We start from the raw sequence: 23,845 nt of genomic DNA, 5'->3' as shown, positions 1-23,845 counted from the left end.
AGCAAACGAAAGAACACCTCTATCTAGGAATACATAAAGACCTTACTCACAGGTGATCCTCACAACAGGAGCATTATAGACAAAGAAAAGGAGCTATACCCATTCACACAAGTCTGGCAACTAATACAGTGATCGACTTCATGAATGAAGAACTCAAGTAACAAAACTGGCCTCATAAAATAGTGCCGGGAACAGGTTCTTGATGTACAAAACATGCTGGCTAAAAGTTGCACGCATTTTTAAATATTTTACACCGTTAATTGAATTACGAAGGACGTAAATGACTGACTAGAAAACAAAGCTTGATACAAGAATGCTATACTGATAATGCATTACAAATACAAACTGATTTGATATTCTGACTGGTTGTACAAGAGAATGTTCGCAATCTGATTGTACTATTGATATAATTATTTGTTGATTTATTACTATTACTTAAAATAAAAACTATAAAAATGTCTTGGAAAAAAAGTACATAAGTGGTTCGCTGCCTGATTCTGGGTCACACACATCAGGAAGGAGGAAAGTTTTTGACTGACCAGAGTGCTGAATTGGTTGAGGAATTCAATCCTCCTAGATAGACCCAATGAGGATTTTAGCCAGTTTCTAGAAATCCTAAGACGGTATGAAGGGTCTGGGATAACCTGGATCCTGCAGCCCTCCTTGCTATCAATCTGATAAGGCACTCCATAAGGTAAGGGAAGCACTGTCCCTAGGGCCAGAGTAGCAGAAAAGCAGTCACTGGGGCCAGAGTTTATTTGTGAAAACCCTAGAGGTGACACAGATATGTAATGACAGCATCCTTACTAGTCCTGTTCATTTTCACTTGAATTTGCAGGTAATTACTGTGTTCTTACAGGACAGGTAAGTAGGTGGAGGCATGAAACAAGACTAGAGAGCACAGCTAGTCATTGTTAGGTCCAGAGGCAAAGACAGCTTCATGAACATGGGGAACTGGTAAAAGGGCACTAATTTACTTCATGAAGAGTCCGCACTGGACAAAACCTATCATCCCTCTTTGTCACAGAGAAATATTGGAAGTAACATTAATATCCCTTATTCAAAATATCGCCCGGTCTGTTGCTCCTAAAAGGTACAGCCTAATGATCTCCATAAGTCCTAGGGATGATAGCAGTGAAAGAAGTGGATGGGTAGCTCTTTGAAGAAATCTATATAGAGAATAGCTATCTCAAACCACTTAGAGGGACTTTACATTAATTGTAATTATGGTTTAGTGGTGGCAGTGGAAATAAACCTGCACCTTTACCGAAGTGGGGTGTGACAATGAGATGGCTCCAAAAAGAGTGATAGTTCCCCAGGGAAGACTGTGGGATCCTTCAGCCTCTGTCTGGAAAAGAAAAACAATCTTGCTTTTTCCCTGAAACACTGCCTCCGAGACCCGAGAACAGCTTATGGAAGAAGAGGTGCCCTCTGGAAAATAAGAATGAAATGATCCTCTGCCTTGAAGATGGAAAACAATTCACCTGACTTGGAAATTAAATTTTGGCAGACCTGCTTAAATGGCACGCAGTGATTAGTTTATCACTGTGCCCATCTGGTACTTGTTTCACACCTTGTTCATGGAGTAACTGAACTGGTTCCCCTCATTAAATGGGTGATCTTGGGAGTGACAAATGAGCCAAGATTGCTCGCACAAGGACAGATGCAAGTTTAAACACTGATGAAGTCCTGAGTTTCTGTTCGGCTGCTTCTTTGATTAGGCTCAACATATTGTTTTTGTACAGCGTAAGAGGAAGGCGGCATACCAATCAAACGCATGCAGGAAATAAAGAAAGTAGTTGGCAATTATGTCTTTGGCATTGGTCAGCTTAAGGTAGAAACAGCTATACCAGTACATCTTTACCATGTACATTTCTAGACATTTTTACTCATTGCCAATGTGGGAGAAGGATGCTTTGCCGCTGGTGGAAGCAACCATCACCACAATAGACTGAGCTTGAAAGGCTACTTTAGAAAGTAGCTTCAAGTCGATCTCCTGAGCCTGCTACAGGGGTTTGATAGCCAGAGCTGGATTTAGTGTGGAAGTAGTGGCTGCTGCACAAGCAGAGACACTCCCCAGGTCCGGTTATGGTCTCAACTACCGGTACCACTATGTTTGTCTGGATTAGTACCTCGATCAGCCAAGTTGGTTTGCTTGTACAGAAGATGCCTTGTAATGAATCAACCACTGCTTCACCTATACTCAACGGCTCTGCTGAAGAGTCTGGAGCAGGAATCAATCCTTATGGCTGGGGCAAAGATTGGGTGCTCTGGCAAGTCAGTCATCAGGTGTCCAGTGCCCTGGGTTGATAGAAGCAGCAGTGCAACCAAAGGATACTGAATGAAGAGAGGGGTAACAGCCATACTGGTCTTCACGTCACACAAAGCATCCAAAAAGGATAGTAAGCTACAAATGGAAGACCAAATAGAGGGAAGGCCTGCACATCAATCTGGGAGGAAACGTAAAGCCTAATGCAGTTCCAGAGTCAGATCATCCTGGTCCGCCTGAGAGACAAATCAGGTTTGTCTGCCATGAAGTATACCTTCCATGAAAAAGTGTCAGTCAGGGGACAATCCAAAAGCACTTATTTCCTCAGAAGATGGATTAAAGGCACCACATGAGAAACCTATACGGTGCACAGTCTGTGAATGAACCCGGAAGCTTGTGAAAGATTCTACTCATCTAAGATCAAGAACGGCAGAGAGTAGTTTGCTGTCATATAATTGTGTTAAGTGAAAAGTCAGTGTCAGATGAACCTAGTGACAGAAGTGCTATAGATAGCTGGCCTGAGGAGTGTGGTGAGAGTGAGAGAGAAAGATGTGTTAGAGGGTCTTCCGGATGTCTTTACATTTTCATCGTTAACTTGTGTTTCAGGGGACTCAGTGTTCAAAACACAGTTTACTATTCAATAAGGTTTGTTACTCACTGACTAGACAACTTCTTCCTTTTCAACATCCTATTCTATTGTGTGATAACAGGCTTTGACCATGGTAGCTGAGGAGGAGTGAGGTTATGGCCAGTCTGATCTAGTCAGGACTACAAAACACGGTACCTACAAAAGAAGTCACCAGGCCATATTAATCGGAATATTGCTGTATAAACTGAAAGCAGAGATGAGAGGCAGAAAAATATCAGAAAAGATTTTAAAAATAAGGAACCTCGAAGTGTGTAGGCATTTACAGGGCATTAATGGATGAGATTCTGAGCCACGGTTATAGGTGGAAAAATAGAACCACAATGGTGCACAAAAGTGCAGGGATAAAGCATACATTCTATGAGTCATGCATGGGTATATGCAAAGTCTGTTTTTAACAGCTTCTGTTGTGATTTCCATTGCAATCATTACCTTAAAGGGTGCCCACTGTATTAGTGGAAATAAAAACTCTAAGCCTGACCACAGACAAGTTCAATTTAGCATGGTAGATACTGACACTTGGCAGACAGTAAAAACTACAACTTCCAGCTAGCATGTCCCAAAAATATCAAATATTGCTCATTGTAATGATCATTCTATTGATGCATTACTGCTACATAATAATACCCACCCTCTTTTACATAAAATGTATACTACCACCGTCATTTTAATACTTTAAGATCAAAACAGAAGTCAGCTCATTGTTAGTTGAAACCGTAATTATTGGACTTAATTCACATCTCTGCAGAAAGGGACATTTAACAATGGAGATGTACTAGCAGCAACAATAGTAAATTGACTATAAAGGGGTTTTAAACAAGCAGACAATTCAAAAGGCAACAAATAGAAACACTCCAACTGTATATAAAGAAAAACAATCAATGATCATTAACTCATGTTAAGGTGCCTTCTTTCAGACAAAAAAAGGATATTTTTGTGCCCAAGCAACAGGTTTGCCTGACCCTGCTGCAATGCAGTGACTGTTGAGGTTGCCTGATCTAATCTGCAAACTGGCCAATGCGGAACACTCCCAGGGCGGACTATGTTGTTCTGCAGCTGTAGTTCATAGTGTTCAGACGGCATGATTAACTCTGGATAGACAAAAAAAAAGTAATGAAACAGAAAAACTGTCTCAATTGAAGGACCACCTAAAGTAGGCACTTCGTTATGACCCACTGATCATCTCTGAATACATCATTACTCTTAAGCTAATTGTAGCTGCCTTATCTTTTAGACGTGTGGTACTTAATAAATATACCACTGCATTTATTAGGTATAACATCAGTAGTACAGCCAGCACATTCTGTTGAGGTTATGAAATAATTGAAGCACAACACTAAACAAGAAACAAAAATAAACAGCCAGCTCTAAAAGGTCGTGTTATTCATGGCCCCAAAACTAAGAGAATTAACTCAATTAAAACGAGGCTGTAAAGTACTGCTACCACTGAAAATGTGCTATTATTCTTCGCGATTTTTCTTTGGGCAGAAATTAACTGTTTATCTCTGATGACTTGTTAAAATGTGTTTACTTTGTCTACTAAGCAAATCAAATAGCAAAGTAAGTCAGGTTCCTTTCCTAATAAATTTTAATATAAATTTACACAAGGTGCCCAATTAAAAGCCAAAATGAATTAACACATCTTAAAGTCACAGCTTAATTCCACAGGCATTCATTTTGATTACCAATTCAACAACTTCATGAAGAGAAAATATTTTTATCGGAGGAGCCTTTTGGCCTGCTTGCGGCCTTGGCTGCACACCTATGGCTTTTTTTTTTCTTTAACAACTTATGTTTGCTTCTGGCATCTTTTGACGAAGTTAAATGGGACTAAATAGCAATCACAAATAACAGTGCCAAAATCAAATTTCATTTAAATATAATTTAAAGTATAATTTTTAAGCAAGCATTATGATTATTACTTTAAGGTTATTACTTTAAGGAATGTCTCAACTTCATCCAAAACCGTTACCTTGTGGACGCCAATGATGGCCCAGCTGTCCTTCCAAAGCCTCGCTCCCAGCTTTCAAATTAACTGGATTCATGACTTGAAGAAATGAGTTATTCTTGCATTGAGAGAATTTTGACTTGTACGTGTTGTGAGTAACTTCACTGCCCCACACGGACGCCTCAGTATACACAGCAGGTGTGGACTGCTGCTAAATTGAAGACTACATAATCATGAAGTTCTGAAGATGGACTGGTGTTTCTTCACCAGTGTACACAGTGGGTAAAGCCATGAGGCTCTAAATAGATTTTCAGTATCACCGAGAACAACATTTAAACTGCTTTGCCAGGACTGAGGAGCCACAGTTAATTCCCATGGACACATTGCATTATAGGGAGATGCAGGCATCACAAAGCCTTTGGAGATAGATTTCTGGAACACCCCATGCTTCACCTACTGGTGATCTATGTATGAAGTTGCCAATGGACTTTTGCTGGTGTTGTGACTGGCAATGGGACAGCCTTCACAGCAGTTATCGTACACGTTTTATAATTCAAGAATCTCAAAACAGGAGGGCAACAAGAGAGTAAAAATTAAAACATTGGCCTAAATACCCAGAACACAATAGAAAATAACAGCTACCTTGAAGTAGTGTGAAGAATTTGAGGCCAGAGACTGGGCTCATTATGGAAGCAGGAACAGGGATCAGTGATAGGAGAGCTAGATGAAATCCTTAGTACGCACAAGGAGGTCTTGCCTCCACAATTTCTATGTTTCAGGTGGTATTGCAAGTCCATTAAAACTTCAAGTAAAGCTTTGGTCAGTAGTGGCCAGAGGTGTAGAATAGCTCACGTGCCCTTCTCCTGAGGAGAGGAACCAGGCACTTTTGAAAAAGGGCCAGCTGCTACATTTCCCCAACCTCTCTGCCATAACAAAGGCAAAATACCCACCTTGCTTGCTTCACTGCATCCAGTCTCTGTGCCTTTTAAATTTCACTAAAAGAAGTCTGGATGTAAAGAATGTGCACTCTATGTTTCCTGTAGGCTATGAAATACACTTCGCAACTGCCCCACAGGGCTCACACAACAGCAATCCTTTGGAATCCTGTCTGGGCAAAATGTATCAGGAAGAACTGTTTCAAGTATAATTTCCACACTAAGATGTTCTCTCCAAATTAAGGTGTTCCAAGACTATACAAAATAATAAAGCGCTTAATGATGTCTTGATGTACATCTCTACCTATATTAATGTTGGACCTGTGTTTTTTTCCCTGAAAATGGCAACAACAAAGGCTTTGCAGTGATAAAATCACCATCTTCCCAGCTTTCAGGAACAGGCAGACTTTAATCAGAAAACCCCATTTTTCAACACAATTTTGGCATATTACTGCGACACACCCCATTTTTACTATTGTTTGTGCTTTCAGCCTCCTCCCAATTAGTGACAGAAATGGGTGTGAAACCAATGCTGGATCCCAGACAGATAAACATTTCTGAAAAGTAGATAAAATTCTGAATTCAGCAAGAGGTAATTTGTGTAGATCCTTAACTGCTGAAATAAAAAAATATTGAAACTGAGGTAAAAAAAATAAATAAATAAAACAGCCATTTTTCTCTACGTTTTGCTCTGTAACTGTTTCCTGCGATGTCAGATTTTTGAAAGCAATATACAGTTACGTCTGCTGGACTCTTCTGGTTGCAGGGATATATAGGGCTTGTAGGTTCATCAAGAACCCTAGGTACCCAGAGCCAATAAATGAGCTGCACCTTGCAATGGGTTTTCATTCTATACCGGGTATACAGCAATTAATTTGCTGAAATTTAAAGAGTGAAAAAGAGGTATCAAGAAAACCTTTGTATTTCCAAAATGGGCATAAGATAAGGTGTTTTTGGTCCTGGGCTCAGCAGTCATCTAGGGAAACCTACCGAACCCAGAATTATCGGTATTGATGAGACTATGCTGGGTGGTAGGAATTTTGTGGAATCCTGCAGATACCGGAAGGTTCTTTCACAAAAATGTGGGGAAAATGTGTGATTTCTAGCAAAGTTGGAGGTTTGCAGGGCATTGTGGGAAAGAAAATGGTGTCTATTTTTAGACATATCTTTAGACATCTGGTAACCCTGCCCTTAGAGGAGGTAATGCTGTTGCATTTTGTTTTCGAATATGTCTGAAATAGGTCTACATATGTCTTCTCCAGGGAAATACCAAGAGGTTTTCTGGCTACCTAGGCAAAGTTTGGGAATCGGATTCTGGATGCCTTTGGCTACCTAGAGCATGCACTGCTTCATACACACAAACACACATACACAATGGAGGTCACCACTGAGTAATTCTAGTAAGTACCTAGATTCCATAGGAAATGGATCCGAGAAAAAAAATCGATCTTACTCGTTTTTATAAAGTGTTTGGGGTAATTTACCAAAAGGTCCCAAAGAAGAATTTCCACATGCCATTTCCAGGGGGGTTTTTGAACGGCCCTACAGCAAAAATGGATAAATGGAATTACACCAAGTACGGCAGAAAGCTAGATCTTTACCCAGAAAGTGTGTTTTATGTGATTTGGTGTAAATCTGTTCAGTAGTTTTTGAGAGATTAAGGTTACAGTTTAAAATTATCTGGATGGTTGGGTACACCGGACTACTTCAAACAGAGTGATGTTGATTGGCCACGGGGGCTCCCCGCCACCTAGTCTGACCCTAGCTCCTGCAGAAGCAAGAAGCTCCCTTAGGACTCACACTCAGATTGGACTGCACAACATGGAGAAATGTTGTGGCTGCTATTAAAGGACACAGGCAATAGATTCCCTTGTCTTGAAAATGAGAAAACAAATAATAGGGGCAGGGTTGGGATACCCTGACCCCCCCTGGCCATTGTGACCCAAAATGAAATCACTATAACTTACGCACTCCCCATGCACTGCTCAAGACCTCACATAGGACTTCATTTATTACATCACTCATGACATGCTCTATGATATCACTGATTACATCACTAATTACATCTGAAATTGCATCAATGATATCACTGTACATGGCAAGTGTGTGAGCTATAGTTGCTTTATTTAAATAGAAATGCTGAATTTCAGTGTTTTTTTTTTTTTTTTTTAGCTCAAACGTTTTAACTTACATTTTCACCCAACTATAACATCACTCTAACCTTTGGTTTATTCAGTTAATTTCTGAGTTTTTTTTTTTTTTTTTTTTACGCAAAGCAAGATATTTGTATCATACCCATCTATAACACTATAACGTCACTTTAACCTTTTTTTCAGTGAATACATATGCACACCCGTATCTACCTATATATCTATCTCTATACATGGTTCTCATACTTGACATTGTCACCCAATACAGGCTAAAGAAAGGTGGGTAACGTATGAGATGTGGCTATCAGGACTAGGTTTATGGTGGGTGTTTTACACGCACCAGGTGCAATGGCATTAAACTGTATCAGTTTCTCTGCGTAGCAGCTATGGTGTCTATTTTATCCAGACTAAAGCTGAGACTGGAGCCTTTTTAACATCTTCCCCTGTTGCAAGCATAATGACGAGGTAAAAGAGGACGAGCCCTTGACACTGAAAAGTCAACTTATTACTCCATTTCGCTTGTCCCATTACTACCAAAGATTATTTGAAGAAAATGCTTTGTTAATCAAGGGAATGGAATGAGGACGTATGCAACTCTCAAATGTGTAAAATAAAGAAAATGTTTTAGGCAGCTTAGTGCCCGCTTTTAACAGAGACAACACCTTATGATGATATAATAGGGAAAACGAATTGCAGTAACACGGGTATTGGAAAGTAATTCAGGCATTCACAAGGGCTAGTTCTCTTCTGCAGAACAATCGGATGAATTGACAACACAGTTTTGGGTGTGGAGCGAAAAACGAACATTACACTGCATTATCCATTAAACAGCTAAGCAGTTTACAGAGAAGGAAAAAAGCTAGTAACAAGTCAATCTTTTTTTACAATAAGAACTAATTCTAGTTTTTTTACAATAACAAGACAGTATAGAGGGTATTGTCAAAACCACCCAGGTCCCCAACAGCATATCCCCAGACTGGTAGTCCCTGCACTCTTGGCCGCAGGCAGCCCGGACCTTAGAACAGCATAAAGGTTGCGCCTATTCAAGCCATAGGCACACTAGACATACACACACAATTCCGGCCATGGGGGAGGTCACATAGCTGATTAGCATTTTCTAGAGAACCTAAAGCATCCAACACAGAATCTCTCCCTTGTGCTTTTCTCCTGGTCGTTTTCTGTGCCCACTTTTGCCTCCCGAGGGTTGCCCGGACTACGGAGGGGATGTTTGCAGTCACTCACATAATATCTGAGAGCACTGCAGCTCTTGCATGTGCTCTCAGACTTGCTCTTGCAGGATTTGGAAGCCTTTGCAGCCATCTTGAAACCGCCAAGGCTAGAAATATCGCTTCCCTTTGCAGCCTTGGTGCTTTGCATTGAGGATTCAGAGAGAGGATGCTTGGAGCAGCAAAGCACCTGGCAGAAATAGCACAAGATGACCTCGGAAATCCCCGTCCTGGAACAGGGGAATTCCTCCAGTAATTATGACGGGACCCACAAATCAGCAATAGACCAGATACCTGCTTTTTATCCTTTTATGACTAATGACTATAAAGCCCTGTCTGGTGCAGGATGCTTGTTTACTGTGTGGTAGCAGTAGTATGAAGCAACAAAACGAGTCAGACCACAGCATTCAGACCAAGAAGCTACAAAACTATTATGGAACAACTGTGGAACATTTAGGGGTGATTCTTAAACCTTTGAACTCTGCAAACTAAACACCACCCTGACTATTTAACCTGGCTTTCGAGAAACCTTATCCTGAGGTCCCATGTGAAAGAAACAGGAAGAGAGTTGAGAACTATTTAAGATAATTTCTACCAGACTGGAGTTATGTGAGGCAACAGAACTCCATGAAGGAGTTTCCATCCTACTAAGAACTACCAGTCTCAGGTGTTCCTCAGACATTGAACCCTGGGATACACAGGGAGACATCCAGAGGCATAAGAATAGAGTGGGATCTCTTTGAGGGCCTTGGAGATACCATCAGGCAGCCCTTCCCAGGAAGGCGGGGATACGGTGTCCTTTTATTATTTAAGTTTGCTATTTGGTCCAGTTCCCCCTTCTCTTGGGTTCTTACTTTAACCACTGAGTGACACTGAAAACTTTGGTGGTGGTTGTATGGACACGAGGGTCCATGTTGCCTCTTTAATTTGCACTCTGAAGAATGGGCGTGTCCCAGAAGAAGGATGTAGGGAGAGGTATACACTAATCACTGATTTTCATTTGTTCACTTCCATAGTATGGATGGCTAATTCTGCTCATACATTGCAGACTATAATAAGCATAAAACAAACCTGTAATCTTCCCTTGTCTTATTTTCTGCACTTTGTATTGAATTGATGTGCCCACTAGCAGGTAAATGTCATACGCTGGGTTAAGAAGGATGTTCTCCAAAATGAGCAGTCGGACTTCTGCGGGGGGCACGTTCTGAGAAAGAAGCAAGGAGTACAAATTTAGGGGTTGGAGGAAGGGCATTTCTACATTTTTCTCTACATTTCATGCATGTAAACAACTGTATCAGAAGGTTTCATCGTTCACCTCGGCGTTATCTGTGCTTTCTCACACTTCTCCACCACTTTTATTCATCCTTTCTTTAGTGGTCAACACATACATTGAGAGGAGATCTTGTTGAAAGGTAAATTAAGGTTAGTAACATGTTTATGTTACAAATATGCAAGGTCAACAGTGATAGATAGGTAGAGATGATAGGTGAACATACATTTTCAAAACACTTCACGAAATGTATGCTATCAGTCCACACTACTAGTTAGGAACAATGAAATGTTTTGGCCTATGACAATTTGGTTAATTGTTGGTGGACTCTTTTCCCAAGGACTGAATAATGGTCTAACGATGAAGCAACTAGTTCCACACTAGGAGCCCAGCTAACTCTCCAATCACTCTTGAACTGTATATTTGCTTTTCACCCTGAATATGACTCTCCTGCATTCTGATTAACTTTGCTGTAAACAAATGTCACATAAATGCATACGTACCTAGTAAGATGCCTGAAATTTGGCAAAGGAAAAATTGACCGAAATGTAAATTACCATACTGCACTTCAGGTCTGGATGAGTGCAAAAGGCAATCATGTTAGTTGTCTGGCTAATTAAATATCTACGATTCCAGCAAAATGTCAATGCGTACTACAAGAATAAAAGCTGAGACCTCACCTTCAAGGTATTCAACTTGCTTCTTGGAATTAGCTTTTAGAGCTTGCAGCATTTATTTTAGTAGGACTGTTTTAATCAACCATCAGTTTCCATCATTACTGCTAAGTGCAAAAGATCAAACGTATCCAGCAGGGCTGATGCAGTTTCTATCGGTGGGAGGAAGCAGTGAATGGACCAGTTTTATAAGACTATAAATGTATCAGAAACCTGAAATTTGCAGCAGAAGGCAAAATCCTGTGCAACTTTCAACGAGAAATGTTAGCAGAACCACCGGAACAGTGAGGTTAGGGTAATGGGGGAAAACACCCAAAGCCGATACAAATTCCAGGAGCTTAAAATGAAATATTGATATAGTTTAAGGCCTGAAAGTGGTCTGTAAAGTAGATGAGTATAATTTAGTACCCTTCGCCTATACCTTCCAATTCAGGCAAGGTGTTCAGAAATAACCTGCATGTGGTATGAGACGCTATAACCCACCCTCTACCCCAAGAAATCAATCAGGATTTTAAAAAAAGTCAATATTAAAACATTCTTCAAAAATCATTTAATACACAACGTTCTTACCCACTAATTATTTATAATCCAATATATCTAGCACAACTGTGCATCAAATTCCAGGTTTGATATTCCAAATCTGCCAAAAAAAACTTTCACACCACATTACCCTTCAATCCATTTCCCCTCGATTTCTTGCTTCCCATTTCGTGGTGAAGAGAGAAAATAAATATTGCTAATATAATTAAAGTCTTTCTTTTAGCAAACCCTAAGTATTTAACTGACTATTTAGGCTCCTAAAAATATTTGCTAAAAATCTTTTGACCCACTGGCTACAGGATATGTTATTGGAGTTCTGAAACTCTATACATGGTATAAAATCCGCTCAAATTAACTTTTTTCTTGCAAAGTGCTGCTTGGCTACAAATATTTTGACAGTGCTCTTGTTTTCAATAGAAATGGGTATATCTCGCTTGAAGCAATGTCTGAAGAAAATTTAACTGGTTAGCTTTCTCGGTCCTCGATACTCTGGGACTCAAGCGGGGTCATACCCATCCACACTCCGAGCAGTCAGCCTACATATGCAATAATTCAATAGCTCTGGCTATTTAATGTCAAAGGGCCTAGAGAAAAGAGGGGATTATTTCTCAATTAGCATTGGTTCCAACAATTACTACATTATATCTGTCTTTGCATGATTATACCCTGGAATAAGAACGGATTCTGTTTAAGCATCCCGTTAAAGGTAAATGCTACTCTATGGCCCCGACGTGTACATGAATAAATAGATACTTTACACGTGCTGCTTGAAAATAGTGTAAACAGTTTTAAATTCAATGGATGTCTCAAGCAATCTCCGTTAAAGCAGAAGGCATACGAATGCTGTATGTAACGACATACTTAGAAAAATCAAAACCACATAAAATGTTAAGGGAGAATCTAGTCCCTTGTTTAAGCAGACAAGTCCAGACTACTTCATTCATACAATAGGTAGGGGGTGCACTGGTGAAGACAGACCATGCCAGCAGAAGTCAAATAAACCCTGCTCAGCCGACACCAAGTCCCAACCCAGCCAACTAGGGACTCAAAAACATTCCATGCCCAGGGGAACACCTCATTAACCCACCGCGTTTTCATCATGTACAAGTACCATTCAGAAGCAATACAGTGCCCAACAGTTGCAGTCCAGTGAGAAAAGCCACTCACAAGTTGCCAAATAGCGTTTAATAGTGGTTTATCACATATGACAGCCAACCGTGCCACTGTTCAGACTGATCAACAGTTCAGTGATCACACAGGTGTGGTCAGTGCAGCCAGGATTGTAAATCTTAGGCGTTTAACAACAATGATAGGTTTCCAGCAAGTGTGCCAAGACCCATGTGTGACTGTACAGGATGACGGGCTGTCAATACCAGAACTGCTAATGCGCCCAAGGTTTTGCCTCAAATAATTCCGTGGTTCTCTGTATCCTTGCTTATCAATGTCAGCACAGACAGATGACAAGGTCCATGAAAGGATTTTATGGTGCCAGAACCCGTGCCCATCAGTCCTGTGATTCTCCATCCAATGCCACTCCATGGCAGTCAGAATTCAAGTTAGTGCTCCAATTTAGTGGCCGTGGCCAAGAATTATTTTCTATGGTCTGTCCCTGTCTGTAATGGCACAAACAAGGTATAAAAAAAGATAGCACTGAAGCGTACAATAATAATCAGTGACTTATTTATTAAACCATTCCACCCATCGCATATTCATGAAAGCACTGTCAAAACTCATTATTGCCAGGATTTTTACCACTGTCCACTAGTGCCAGGGCCCCGGGATGGATTTCCATTACCCATTGAGGTTAAGGTTTCCTTCACACAGGGCCCGTTTCCTGTCCTACATTGTTCATTGCAAGGAACCATATCGTAGTAAGTAGTAAAGTTAGTTGTTATCCTTTCAGCACATTCCACCATGTGGTGGCTTGAAGCACTGGAGTGACCTTTACACTATCATGAGGCTCTCAGACTCAACTTTTAATACGCTCACCTTACTCACATTCAGTACCATCAAAGGAAAGACTGGCTAAACAGAAGAACACATGATTAAAATCAATGAATGCTTTCAATATTCGGTTTGACAGAAACCATTCCAAGAGGCCACTCATACATCCACATTCATCTGCAACCACAGGCAGCCATCTTGGAATGGTTTCTGCAATAGATTTCACAAAAAACATTCAAGGACCGCCAACCATATGTCCACATGTGTGGTAAGGCATAGGAGTCATTTTGAAATTATTTTTTTAAAGTAAAATAAAAACCATTCAAAGATGGCCACCTTTCTGCGTGCACACTGGCAGCTATCTTAAAATGGCCTACAAAGTCCACTTCCAAAATGATGGCCATCAAACACAGTAGTACTGACTGTAGTGCTGCTGGAGCCTCCTAAAAAAGTAAAAAAAGTTTATATAAAAATAACACACAAACTAAACAGTCCCCTTTGGAAATGGGGACTACATTTATGGCAGATGTCTTCATCGTACACAAGGAAAATGCCATCACTCACAATACGCTGCACTATGGCTGAAAGTGGATGACCCTTTGCCCCATGAAGGTGCCTGACCCTTTACCTCATGTTGTATGCTATGGTGGGTGTCAGCAAAATGTTAATGTCACCTCATGAATGGATACAGATAGTTGACTCAATGTCCTTGCATCAATGTATTATTGTGTCTATATATTTAAGGATTTTTGGAAGAAACTAAAAGCGTAGCTAACAAGAGACATAACAATCATTCTGGAAATGATATCATCCAGAGATCAAATAATACAGCATTGTGGTAACACTTGGTTGCATGCCTATGGTAATCAAGTGTTCATTGTTAATAGACCAAGATCAACTCCCTAAAATCATAATTTCCTGCTCTTTACTAATCTACTTCGCCGGGTTCTTCAGAAACTGAAGCTTCTTACTTTTAGTATGTGTCTATATGAACACCAATCATTACATTCTCTTTCAAGAGCATTCATACACCACCTATAAAGGTTTATTTGCACGCACAATCACACTCACTCACACTAGCATGATCACCACTCTGTTTTTCAAGTTAATCAGATACCATCTATAGTATTTATAACAACATTTATAACTATGGAACCAGGTGTAGAAATACATGCTTCAACAATTGATTGGTACAAAATAGATTCTGTCGAGGTGATACTTTTGGATCAATGCAATGCAAGCTATTTTGAATTTACCTATTAAAAGACACTGCAACCTAAAATAAAAAATATAGAACACATTCAAATTTAATTTCATCCCAATTCCAATGCCAGTCACACAGTCACCTACCTGCTATGCTTTGGGTTCCTAATTTAATTGGAAAATGCAGCAGATCTAAGGCCAATTATAAACATACAAAACAACATTTAGCAGCCAACTGCTACAAAAACAATTTGTCATTCGTTTGACGCAAAACATGTAATATTGAACAAAACACTTAAAGCCAGAACCACACACAATTAAACAGTACAGTTGTCCTGAGCTACATTATACATTTTCTATTAAATAGTCATTGAGAGGGCATCCAACCTTTTCCTATTATCGAATACTCTAGTAGTTAAGAGTGGGATGAATGAAAGAAAGTCTCCGAAAAAGGTGAAATAAGAACATAACCCATTCACACAGTGTCCTCCAAAGTAACAAAAAAAAAAAAAATGATGGGAAATCACCTTATAGACAACTTCTTGAATTTTGGCTTTGAGCTTTGAACTGCCAGTTTTCATTCCAGACACCAAAACAGTATCGCCTTGCTTTGCAACCTTTTCCATCTCTGTAATATAGGATGGTGGTGTGTATGTAGATTCTACAAATTTCAGAATCCTGCAAAACAAATGTTGCTTATTAAGAAACAAATGTAGCGCTTTCAGGTAATAAAAAAAAGATGCATTTGTAATATGCAAATATATTTTAAGATTTAAGTTCAAAACGGGTCACAAATGACCACATCCTATCTAAAACCAGGGTGCTGGTCAAAAGGCCCTTTCTTTATGTATTCTATGTATGTTTTTTAAAGAACGATCACAGCTAAAGCTTCTCAAAGGCCAGACATAAAAAGAAGCCCACAATGTGAATACTGAGCAGCTGCATAAATGTAAATGATTGTTTGCAATCCATGTTTGTGGAGATTGTGTTTCCTTTTAACCTTAACTGATCCACCCCATGATTTATGTTTTGCGTGGCAATCCCACTTAACCTGCCTCATCTCCCTCCCGCAACCCTACCCCCCATACACGCAGCAATGTGCAGTGGTATGATTCAACTTTCAAAACCCAATGTGAAAACGTATAGTAACATATGTAAGGAATCTAGGCCCTGACCACACACCACCATTAGCCCATTGATCCAGTGATGTTATTTGGAGTGTGTTGGGGAGGACGCCTGAGTAGATACTGCTTTTTTAAGTTCCTCTACCAGCCCCATCCATGCCCTGGCCCCCTCCTGGGGACGGCAGTCACGGTGGGCGTCCAATAATAGGGCTTCACCCTCATAATCTGCCCATTTCAATAGTTCCCTCTCACATGTTGTCACTTTTGGCCCTCTTGTCGACTTCCAATTACGGGTTATCTCGCTCTTAGCCAGGATGACCTGAATTAAGGCCAGGAACCACTCTGCGCGACAAGCAGCTCCACTGGATTGCCCTTATGCTCCGGACCCTGCCCTCACTGCTGCCGTGAGTTCAAGACCCTCCACCACCCGCAGGCACCCACCTGAGGCTCATCCCTGGTGTCTAGTGGTCTTGTGTTTGGCTTGTGTGTTTATCCTGTCTGTTTTTTTGTGCCGTTTTTCTACATATTACCTTTTCTGCAGTCTCTGCCTTTTTTTCTGCTTTGCTGCCTATTTCTGCCTGGTTCCCGTTCCCGCCGCTGCGTTCCCTGCGGCCCCGCCCCCCTCGTGCCCACATTCGCCACACCCTCCGGCCTCCCAGCTGCACCTCCCTCCCACCTCCCCTTTTTAATGGCGGCCGCACCATAGGTGCGCCAGGGGCAAGCCCGTCTGTGCCCGTCCACGCCTGGACCGCGCCCAGCGTCTGTCACCCTGCCACTCCCATGCCTCCAGACGCCACTACACCACCGCTGTGCTCCACGCACTCAACCCCGGCCGGCCCACTTCCTGCACCCAGGCCACCCCCAGGCACTCCTATGGACCCTTTGCCTGACGCTCGTGTCTTTTCACCAGCAATCAAGCCCCCAAGCACCACAACAACGCCAGACACCCCAACCATCTCAACTGCATCCTCCTCAACACCCGCTTCGTCCACAAGCACGCCATTATGCTCTGGGACCTACTCACGTCAACCTCCCCTGACATCGCCTTACTCACCGAAATATGGATGAACCCCTCTTCAGAACCAGACATCGCCATAGCCATCCCTGAGAGCTAGAATATCACCCGAAGAGACTATCAACAAACCAGAAGGAGTAATCGCCATTATACACAAAAGCACCATCAGGATCTCCACCGACACAGACGCCCCAGATGCCGCAGAACACCTGCACTTTCAGATACACATCAACACCACCCTGAGATGAACCCTAGTCTACAGACCAGCAGGCCCCCGCTCCAAATTCTGCAACGACATCGTCAACACAATCGGCTCCCATGCCCTCGCCTCCTCGGACTACCTGCTCCTTGGCAACCTAAATTTCCACCTGGAGAACACCAACAACTGCAACTCCGCTGCCCTTCTGGACAACCTCGTCAACCTCAGCCTCAAGTAACTGGTCACCTCGCCCATCCACTCAGCTGGACACATGCTCGACGCCATCTTGTCCTTCAGCGGCCACATCACCTTCACCCACACCACCGAACTTCACTGGACGACCACCATTGCGTTCTTTTTTCCTTCCTGAAGCCCACCACAAACAGCATCCGCTCCCTCACTGCAGGTGGAACAAGGTCTCCAAAGAACAACTGATCTCCAACCTTGCCCAAACCCTACCACCCAAAACCAGCGACCCCAACACCGCCGCTCTCAACCTCAAGCAGTGGCTCGACGACTGCGCCAACACCCTCGCTCCACTCAAGAAAACCAACAACACCCGCGCCAACAAGAAAGCTCCCTGGTTCACCGCAGACCTCCAGGCCTCCAAACGAGAATGCCGGAAAGCTGAGAAAACCTGGTGCTAAGAACAATCAGAGAGCAAATTCACCGCCCTCACAGCAACCATGCGCAAACACCACCAGCTCCTCCGGACCTCCAAAAGATCTTTCTAGAAAGAACGAATTGACAACAACACACACAACAGCAAGGAGCTATTCAACATCATCAAGGAACTCACCAACCCCAAGTCCTGCTCCACCAACGCTCCCCACTCACAAGACCTCTGTGACTCCCTCTCCATCTTCTTCCACCGCAAGATCACAGACATTCATGGAAGCTTCGCAACGCCGTCCCCCACCACCGACATGTCGACCCCATTGTACCCTGCTTCACCAACAAACTGAGCGCCTGGACCCCCACCAACAATGAGGAAACCACCAAAACCATGAGCACCATCCACTCCGGCTCCCCCGCAGACCGCTGCCCTCACTAAGTCTTCAGTAAGGCCAGCCAAATCATCGCTCCCCAGCTCCGGACCATCATCAACAGCTCCTTCGAGACCGCCATTTTCCCGAAAAGATGGAAACACACTTACTCAAAAAGCCCAAAGCCGACCCGAAGACCTCAAAAACTACTGACCTATCTCCCTACTCCCCTTTCCCACAAAGGTCATAGAGAAGATAGTCAACAACCAGCTTTCCCGCTTCCTGGAGGACAACAGCCTACTTGACGTCTCCCAGTCAGGATTCCACAAAAAACGACAGCACAGAGACAGCCCTCATCGCCTGCACCGACAACATCAGGACCAGACTAGACAAAGGTGAAACTGTTGCCCTCATCCTCCTCGATCTCTCTGCAGCCTTAGACACCGTTTGTCACCAAACCCTCAGCACACGCCTCTTCGATGCCGGAATTCACCACAGAGCCCTGGACTGGCTCACCTCCTTTCTCTCCGAGAGAACACAGAGAGTGCATCTCCCCCTGTTCTGGTCAAAGGCCACCAAAACCATCTGCGGAGTCCCCCAGGGATCCTCACTCAGCCCCACCCTCTTCAATATCTACATGGCTCCGCTAGCCAACATCGTGCAATTCCATGGCCTCAACATCATCTCCTACGCTGATGACACCCAGTTCATCCTCCCCCTCACAAGGAACCCCGCAACCGCCAAGAACAACCTCCACACCAGACTCCTTGCTATTGCTAACTGGATGACAGCAAGCCACCTCAAGCTGAAGTCAGAAAAAAAAAAATCTAGATCATCATCTTCGGCCCTAACAAGTCAGCATGGGACAACTCCTGGTGGCCAGCCACCCTGGGGTCACCTCCAACACCAACCACCCACGCACGCAACCTCGGCTTCATACTAGACTCTTAACTCTCCATGACCCAGCAAGTCAACGCCATCTCGTCCTCATGCTTCAACACCCTTCGAATGCTCTGCAAGACCTTCAGGTGGATTCCCGTAGAAACCAGAAGAACGGTCACCCACGCCCTCATTAGCAGCAGACGACTACGGCAACGCCCTCTACGCGGGAACAACGGCCAAGCTCCAGAAAAAACTCCAGTGCATCCAGAAAGCCTCAGCACATCTCATCCTCAGTCTCCCTCGCCACAAACACATCTCTGCCCACCTCAAGGACCTCCACTGGCTACCCATCGACAAAAGGATCATCTTCAAAATCCTAATCCATGCTCATAAAGCTGTCCACGACACCGGACTACCTCAACGATCGACTCAACTTCCACATCCCGACATGCCAGCTCCACCCCGCCAACCTCGCCCTCGCAACAGTCCCTCACATCCACCGTACCACAACCGGCGGCAGATCCATCACCCACCTCACAGCCAAAATCTGGAACTCACTCCCCGCCAACCTACGTAAGACCCAAGACCTCCTGACCTTCAGGAAGCACCTAAAGACCTGGCTCTTCAAGCAGTAGCACCCCCCACTTCACCCCCAGCACCTTGAGACCCTTCCGGGTGAGTAGCATGCTCAACAAATAATTTGATTGATTTGATTGATTGATGAGGCCCAAATCTACAAATCTGACGGTCACTCAACAGGCAGTAGGAACGGTCTCTGGTGATTGTCTCTTACAACTATTTCCGAGAGGGTGTCCATGAACTCCTGCCAGGATGCAGTGATCATTGAGCAGGACCAGAGCGTATGAATAAAATTCACCCAAAGAAGGCCGCATCTCAGGCATTTTGCCTCCGCAAGGTAGAAAAGTCGATTTATCTTACTCTGTGTTAGGTAAACTCTGTGTAATAAGTAAAAATTAATTCGCTTAAACCTTACATTTCTCGATATTTTTGGTATTCGTTCCAATGAAATGTCCCACCTATTATCCTCAAAAGGTCTACCTATATAGGGTTACCCATTTCTGTCTGGGGATTACTAACAGCTGCAGTCTATTCATATCCTCCAATAGAGGTATGTAATTGCCTTGAATGTGCCAGCCGCCATCACAAAATAGGTGCACCCATTGTGCATTGCAGGGGTTCTTATTGCTGCTGTCAGTGCTCTATGAACAAGAAAAAGGTGAGGTGGTAAGTTGAATTCCATGAGTAAACCTGGGTATGGCAGCAATGTGTCATCTCTTAATAATTCCCCTACAGTGGCTATCACTGCCTCTCCGAGTTGTGGTAGCCACTGCCAATTGTTCCCTAGTGGAAGGGTAGACAAATAATCAGAAAGTCTGGGTAATATGGCCTTTTGGTCTTAGTTCTCTGCAAACACCTATGCAAACGGTACTCCACCTCCCCATAAAGCCCAGTAGTAGCTTGGTGTGGCCTTTTCAAGCCCAGGAGGAGATGAAGCAGCAAGGAATCATCCGGAGCCCCAAGCGTCTGTCATAGGTGTGGTACTGGTGACCCCTTAACCACTGCGCAAAGTACTACATTTGTGCAGCAAGATAGTAAGTTTCAATGTCTGGGGCTGCCAGGCCCCCCCAGCGCCATAGGTCGTGGCAGTGTGGAAAGCGCCACTTGTCTGCGGCCCGACCCCCACACAAAGGTGATGGACAATAAATTTAGGTCTTCAATGAGTGCAAAAGGGATTTTCGTAGGTTAAGTCCTGAAATAATAGAGTAATCAGGGCAATGTGATAATTTTCAGTACTGCAATTCTCCCCATCACACATTGAGGGAGTTCGCTCCAGAACTCCATGATTAGCTTCAATGCGCTAACCACCGGGTGGACATTACCCTCCAAAATCTCAGAAGGAGCCTGGTAGATTCTCATTCCGAGATATGTTATGAAGTTGGGCTCGCAAACCACATTGCCCAACGCTGGGGGAGGCGGTATACCAGGGCAGATCGGAAATAAATTGGATTTCAACCAGTTGACCCTGAGGCCTGACAAAGTCAAACTCTTCCAATAAAGTCCAGGCACTTATCAGATCCAGATGGCCATCCTGGAGAAACAGCAGGATGTTGTTGGAGTAGAGAGCAATATACTGAGGGATCCCTAGGACCCTGTCAGGCTCTCAGCGCCATGGGTTCTACTGCAAAAGCAAATAACAATGGTGAGAGAGGGCAGCCCTGTCTGGTGCCGCGCTCAATCTCATAACTCGGCAAGATGTATTTGCCGGTCAAAACTCGGGCATTTGAACATGCCTAGAGCAATTGAACCCAGTGCAAAAAAACATCACCCAGGTGGAAATGTTAAACTACTTCAGCCAGGTAATTCCATTCCAGGCTGTTGAAAGCTTTTTCGACATCCACTGTGAAAATGGCAGAACGGGGTGCAATGCGTGGAGCTTTCTCCAAGATAAACTTGTTATCGAATATTTAATGCCGTATTACGGCCCGTATTAAACTTGTCTGATCTTTATGAATCAGCTTAGGCATACATTGTAGAAGTCTGGATGCTAGGATTCTACTTAATATCTTGTAGTCTACATTTAGAATTGACAAGGGGCGATGCCCCTTTATATCATGTTGCTGTCTTCCAGCTTTTAATAGGGGTACGATTAAGGCTTCCCTAGTTGTGGAAGGGAGCACTTTCAGTGTTCGTGACTCCTTAAATACTTACACCAACAGGGGCGAAAGCCGTTCAGCATTGTCGGCATGGAACCTAACGAGGAACACGTCGGTACCTGGAGTTTTCCCTCGTGCTATGCGTTTAATAGATGCTTTCACCTCCAGCAAGGTGATGTCACTGCTCATCTGGTCTGATTCCTCCAATGTTAATACTGGGAATGTAAGTGGTGTCAGAAAGGTATTGATGTTGTTGGAGGCGACCTGAGATTTACTTTGGAAAAGGGATAAATAATATTTTCCCCATTAATGTCCCTTTGTCTGTGAAACAAGTCCATCTGTATTTCAACTATGGGGATGCCTTAAGTGGTAGGGTTCGCTAACTAGGCCAACAAACGACCTACTTTGTCCTGTGTAGTGTGCATCTTAATCATATAAGTACGGTAGTCGAGGCAGCAAAGGCGTTCCACCCATTCGGCTGCTTTTCCACCCTAGCATCTTGGGACTGTTGGTTCACCCCGGCTTCCTGGTTATCTAATTCTAATTCAAGATGCCGAAATTCAGCTCAGCAGTGAGTACCTCCCAGAGAAGGGCTCTTAGAATCCCATTCATCTCTCAGTGCTCCTTCACACCTGGGCCAGCAGCCGGGACCACATCTCCATCCCCGCCAGAGGGAGCTCCAGGCTGTCAAATGATGTACTGGGGTGCCGGCCCCACCGGCCAAGCACCTCACCCCTCACGCACACAGTGCCGCACTACCCAGGGGATTAACTGAAGAGCTCTGCGTAGTCCTCCGCCAGAGATCGCCACTACTCCTCCCGCAGCACCTCTGGGCCGTCCTCTTCAGTGGGCAAGGGCTCTTGGTGGTTGATTCCACCATGGATCATCTGGTCCGCTCCCGTCGACTATCCTTTCACCCCCACGAGGTCCTCATCGCCCTGGGTTCGGCCACAAGAACGCAGTCTCTGGGCTATCCTTGAGTAGTGTTCGGTGGCAGGGGTGCCTGCGGATCTCCAGGGACCTCTGAGAGGCAACACTTGCTCGGGGATACTCAGGATGAGGATGAATGTTGTTGTACAGCAGGCTACAGCAGAGCAGAGAACTACTCTCTCCACCATCTTGGACACGCCTCATTACCTTAAGCCTCATCGTCTCACTATAATGTATTGGCTTCCGATTGCCAAGAGAGTCATCTTCATAGCTTTATGTTTAGTTCATTGAGTCATTAAACTGATAAACCCCCCTACTTACTTTTGTGAAACGCTCATCTCTTACTCTCTAACATATCCAGCTTAAATCTGAGTTCAGTCTCTTACAAAGGATCATTCCATGATGTTGTCAAACAACACATGCACTGATGATGGCAGACTTTCCTTAATATCAGACAGTTCTTCAACCACAGCACCTGTTGCTGGGCCTCAGCACCTTCTGCCAAAGCAGACTGCAGGTCTGTGGTTTGGACCCTCAACAAATGTCAGTGTTTAGGATTTGCTGTAAAATTACCCTTGGTATCCACGCTGATCCATCCTTCCGGGTTATTTTCTGTCCTGCCCTAGTTGGCCTGAACCAGTGGGATTAGCACAAGGACTGATGCCTGTTTCACTGAAGGTTTTGAGAATCAAGAACTCAGACTAATGGAACACCACAGCAAACAAGTGGAGTAGGGTATTGCAGACAGAAGCATGTTCAAAACTGTCCTAAGACACTACCACCAAATGATCCTGACCATCAAATCCACTGCCCTGGCAGACTGCATAGATCCCAGCACTCACCATCAGCTGCATCAAACTCGATCACCCTTTCACAGGACCTCTGCAACAATCTCTCTCAATTATTCAGCAACAAAATCACTGCCAGTTACAAAAGCTTACCAAAGAGCCAATGCTAACACATGGCAACCATCACCCCCAAAGATACTGCCCTTACCATGAAGTCCATCCACTCCTGGGCCCCATCGTACCCCTGTCACCACTACATCTACTCCAGAGGACTACAACCCATCAAAACAATGCTCACACCCATTTGGAATGCCTCTATCTTTTCTGCAATCTTCCCAGATACTTGGCAACACGCAACTGCCCTCTTATCACTCAAGAAACCTTCTGCTGTCCCTTCAATGTGCACCAACTACAAACTAAACTCCATGTTACCATTCCGAA

At 43.6% G+C, this 23,845-nt stretch overlaps 1 protein-coding gene across 1 annotated transcript in view; it reads right to left on the bottom strand.

Annotated features, from left to right (window-relative positions):
• The window catches only part of NUP210 (nucleoporin 210), a 462,103-nt gene that overhangs the window by 337,777 nt on the left and 100,481 nt on the right, over positions 1 to 23,845 (bottom strand). Inside the window, exons 5-7 of the mRNA XM_069206618.1 lie at positions 15,333 to 15,483; positions 10,246 to 10,378; positions 3,848 to 4,006 (exon numbers count right to left, since the gene is read on the bottom strand). Of these exons, the coding sequence (XP_069062719.1) occupies positions 3,848 to 4,006; positions 10,246 to 10,378; positions 15,333 to 15,483 (443 nt within the window). The remainder of the gene's footprint in view (positions 1 to 3,847; positions 4,007 to 10,245; positions 10,379 to 15,332; positions 15,484 to 23,845) is intronic.

Source organism: Pleurodeles waltl, chromosome 9 (assembly GCF_031143425.1).
Source record: "Pleurodeles waltl isolate 20211129_DDA chromosome 9, aPleWal1.hap1.20221129, whole genome shotgun sequence".
Classification (NCBI taxonomy): Eukaryota; Metazoa; Chordata; class Amphibia; order Caudata; family Salamandridae; genus Pleurodeles; species Pleurodeles waltl.
Note: the sequence above shows the minus strand (reverse complement) of the source record. Positions and strands in the feature narration are given on the sequence as shown.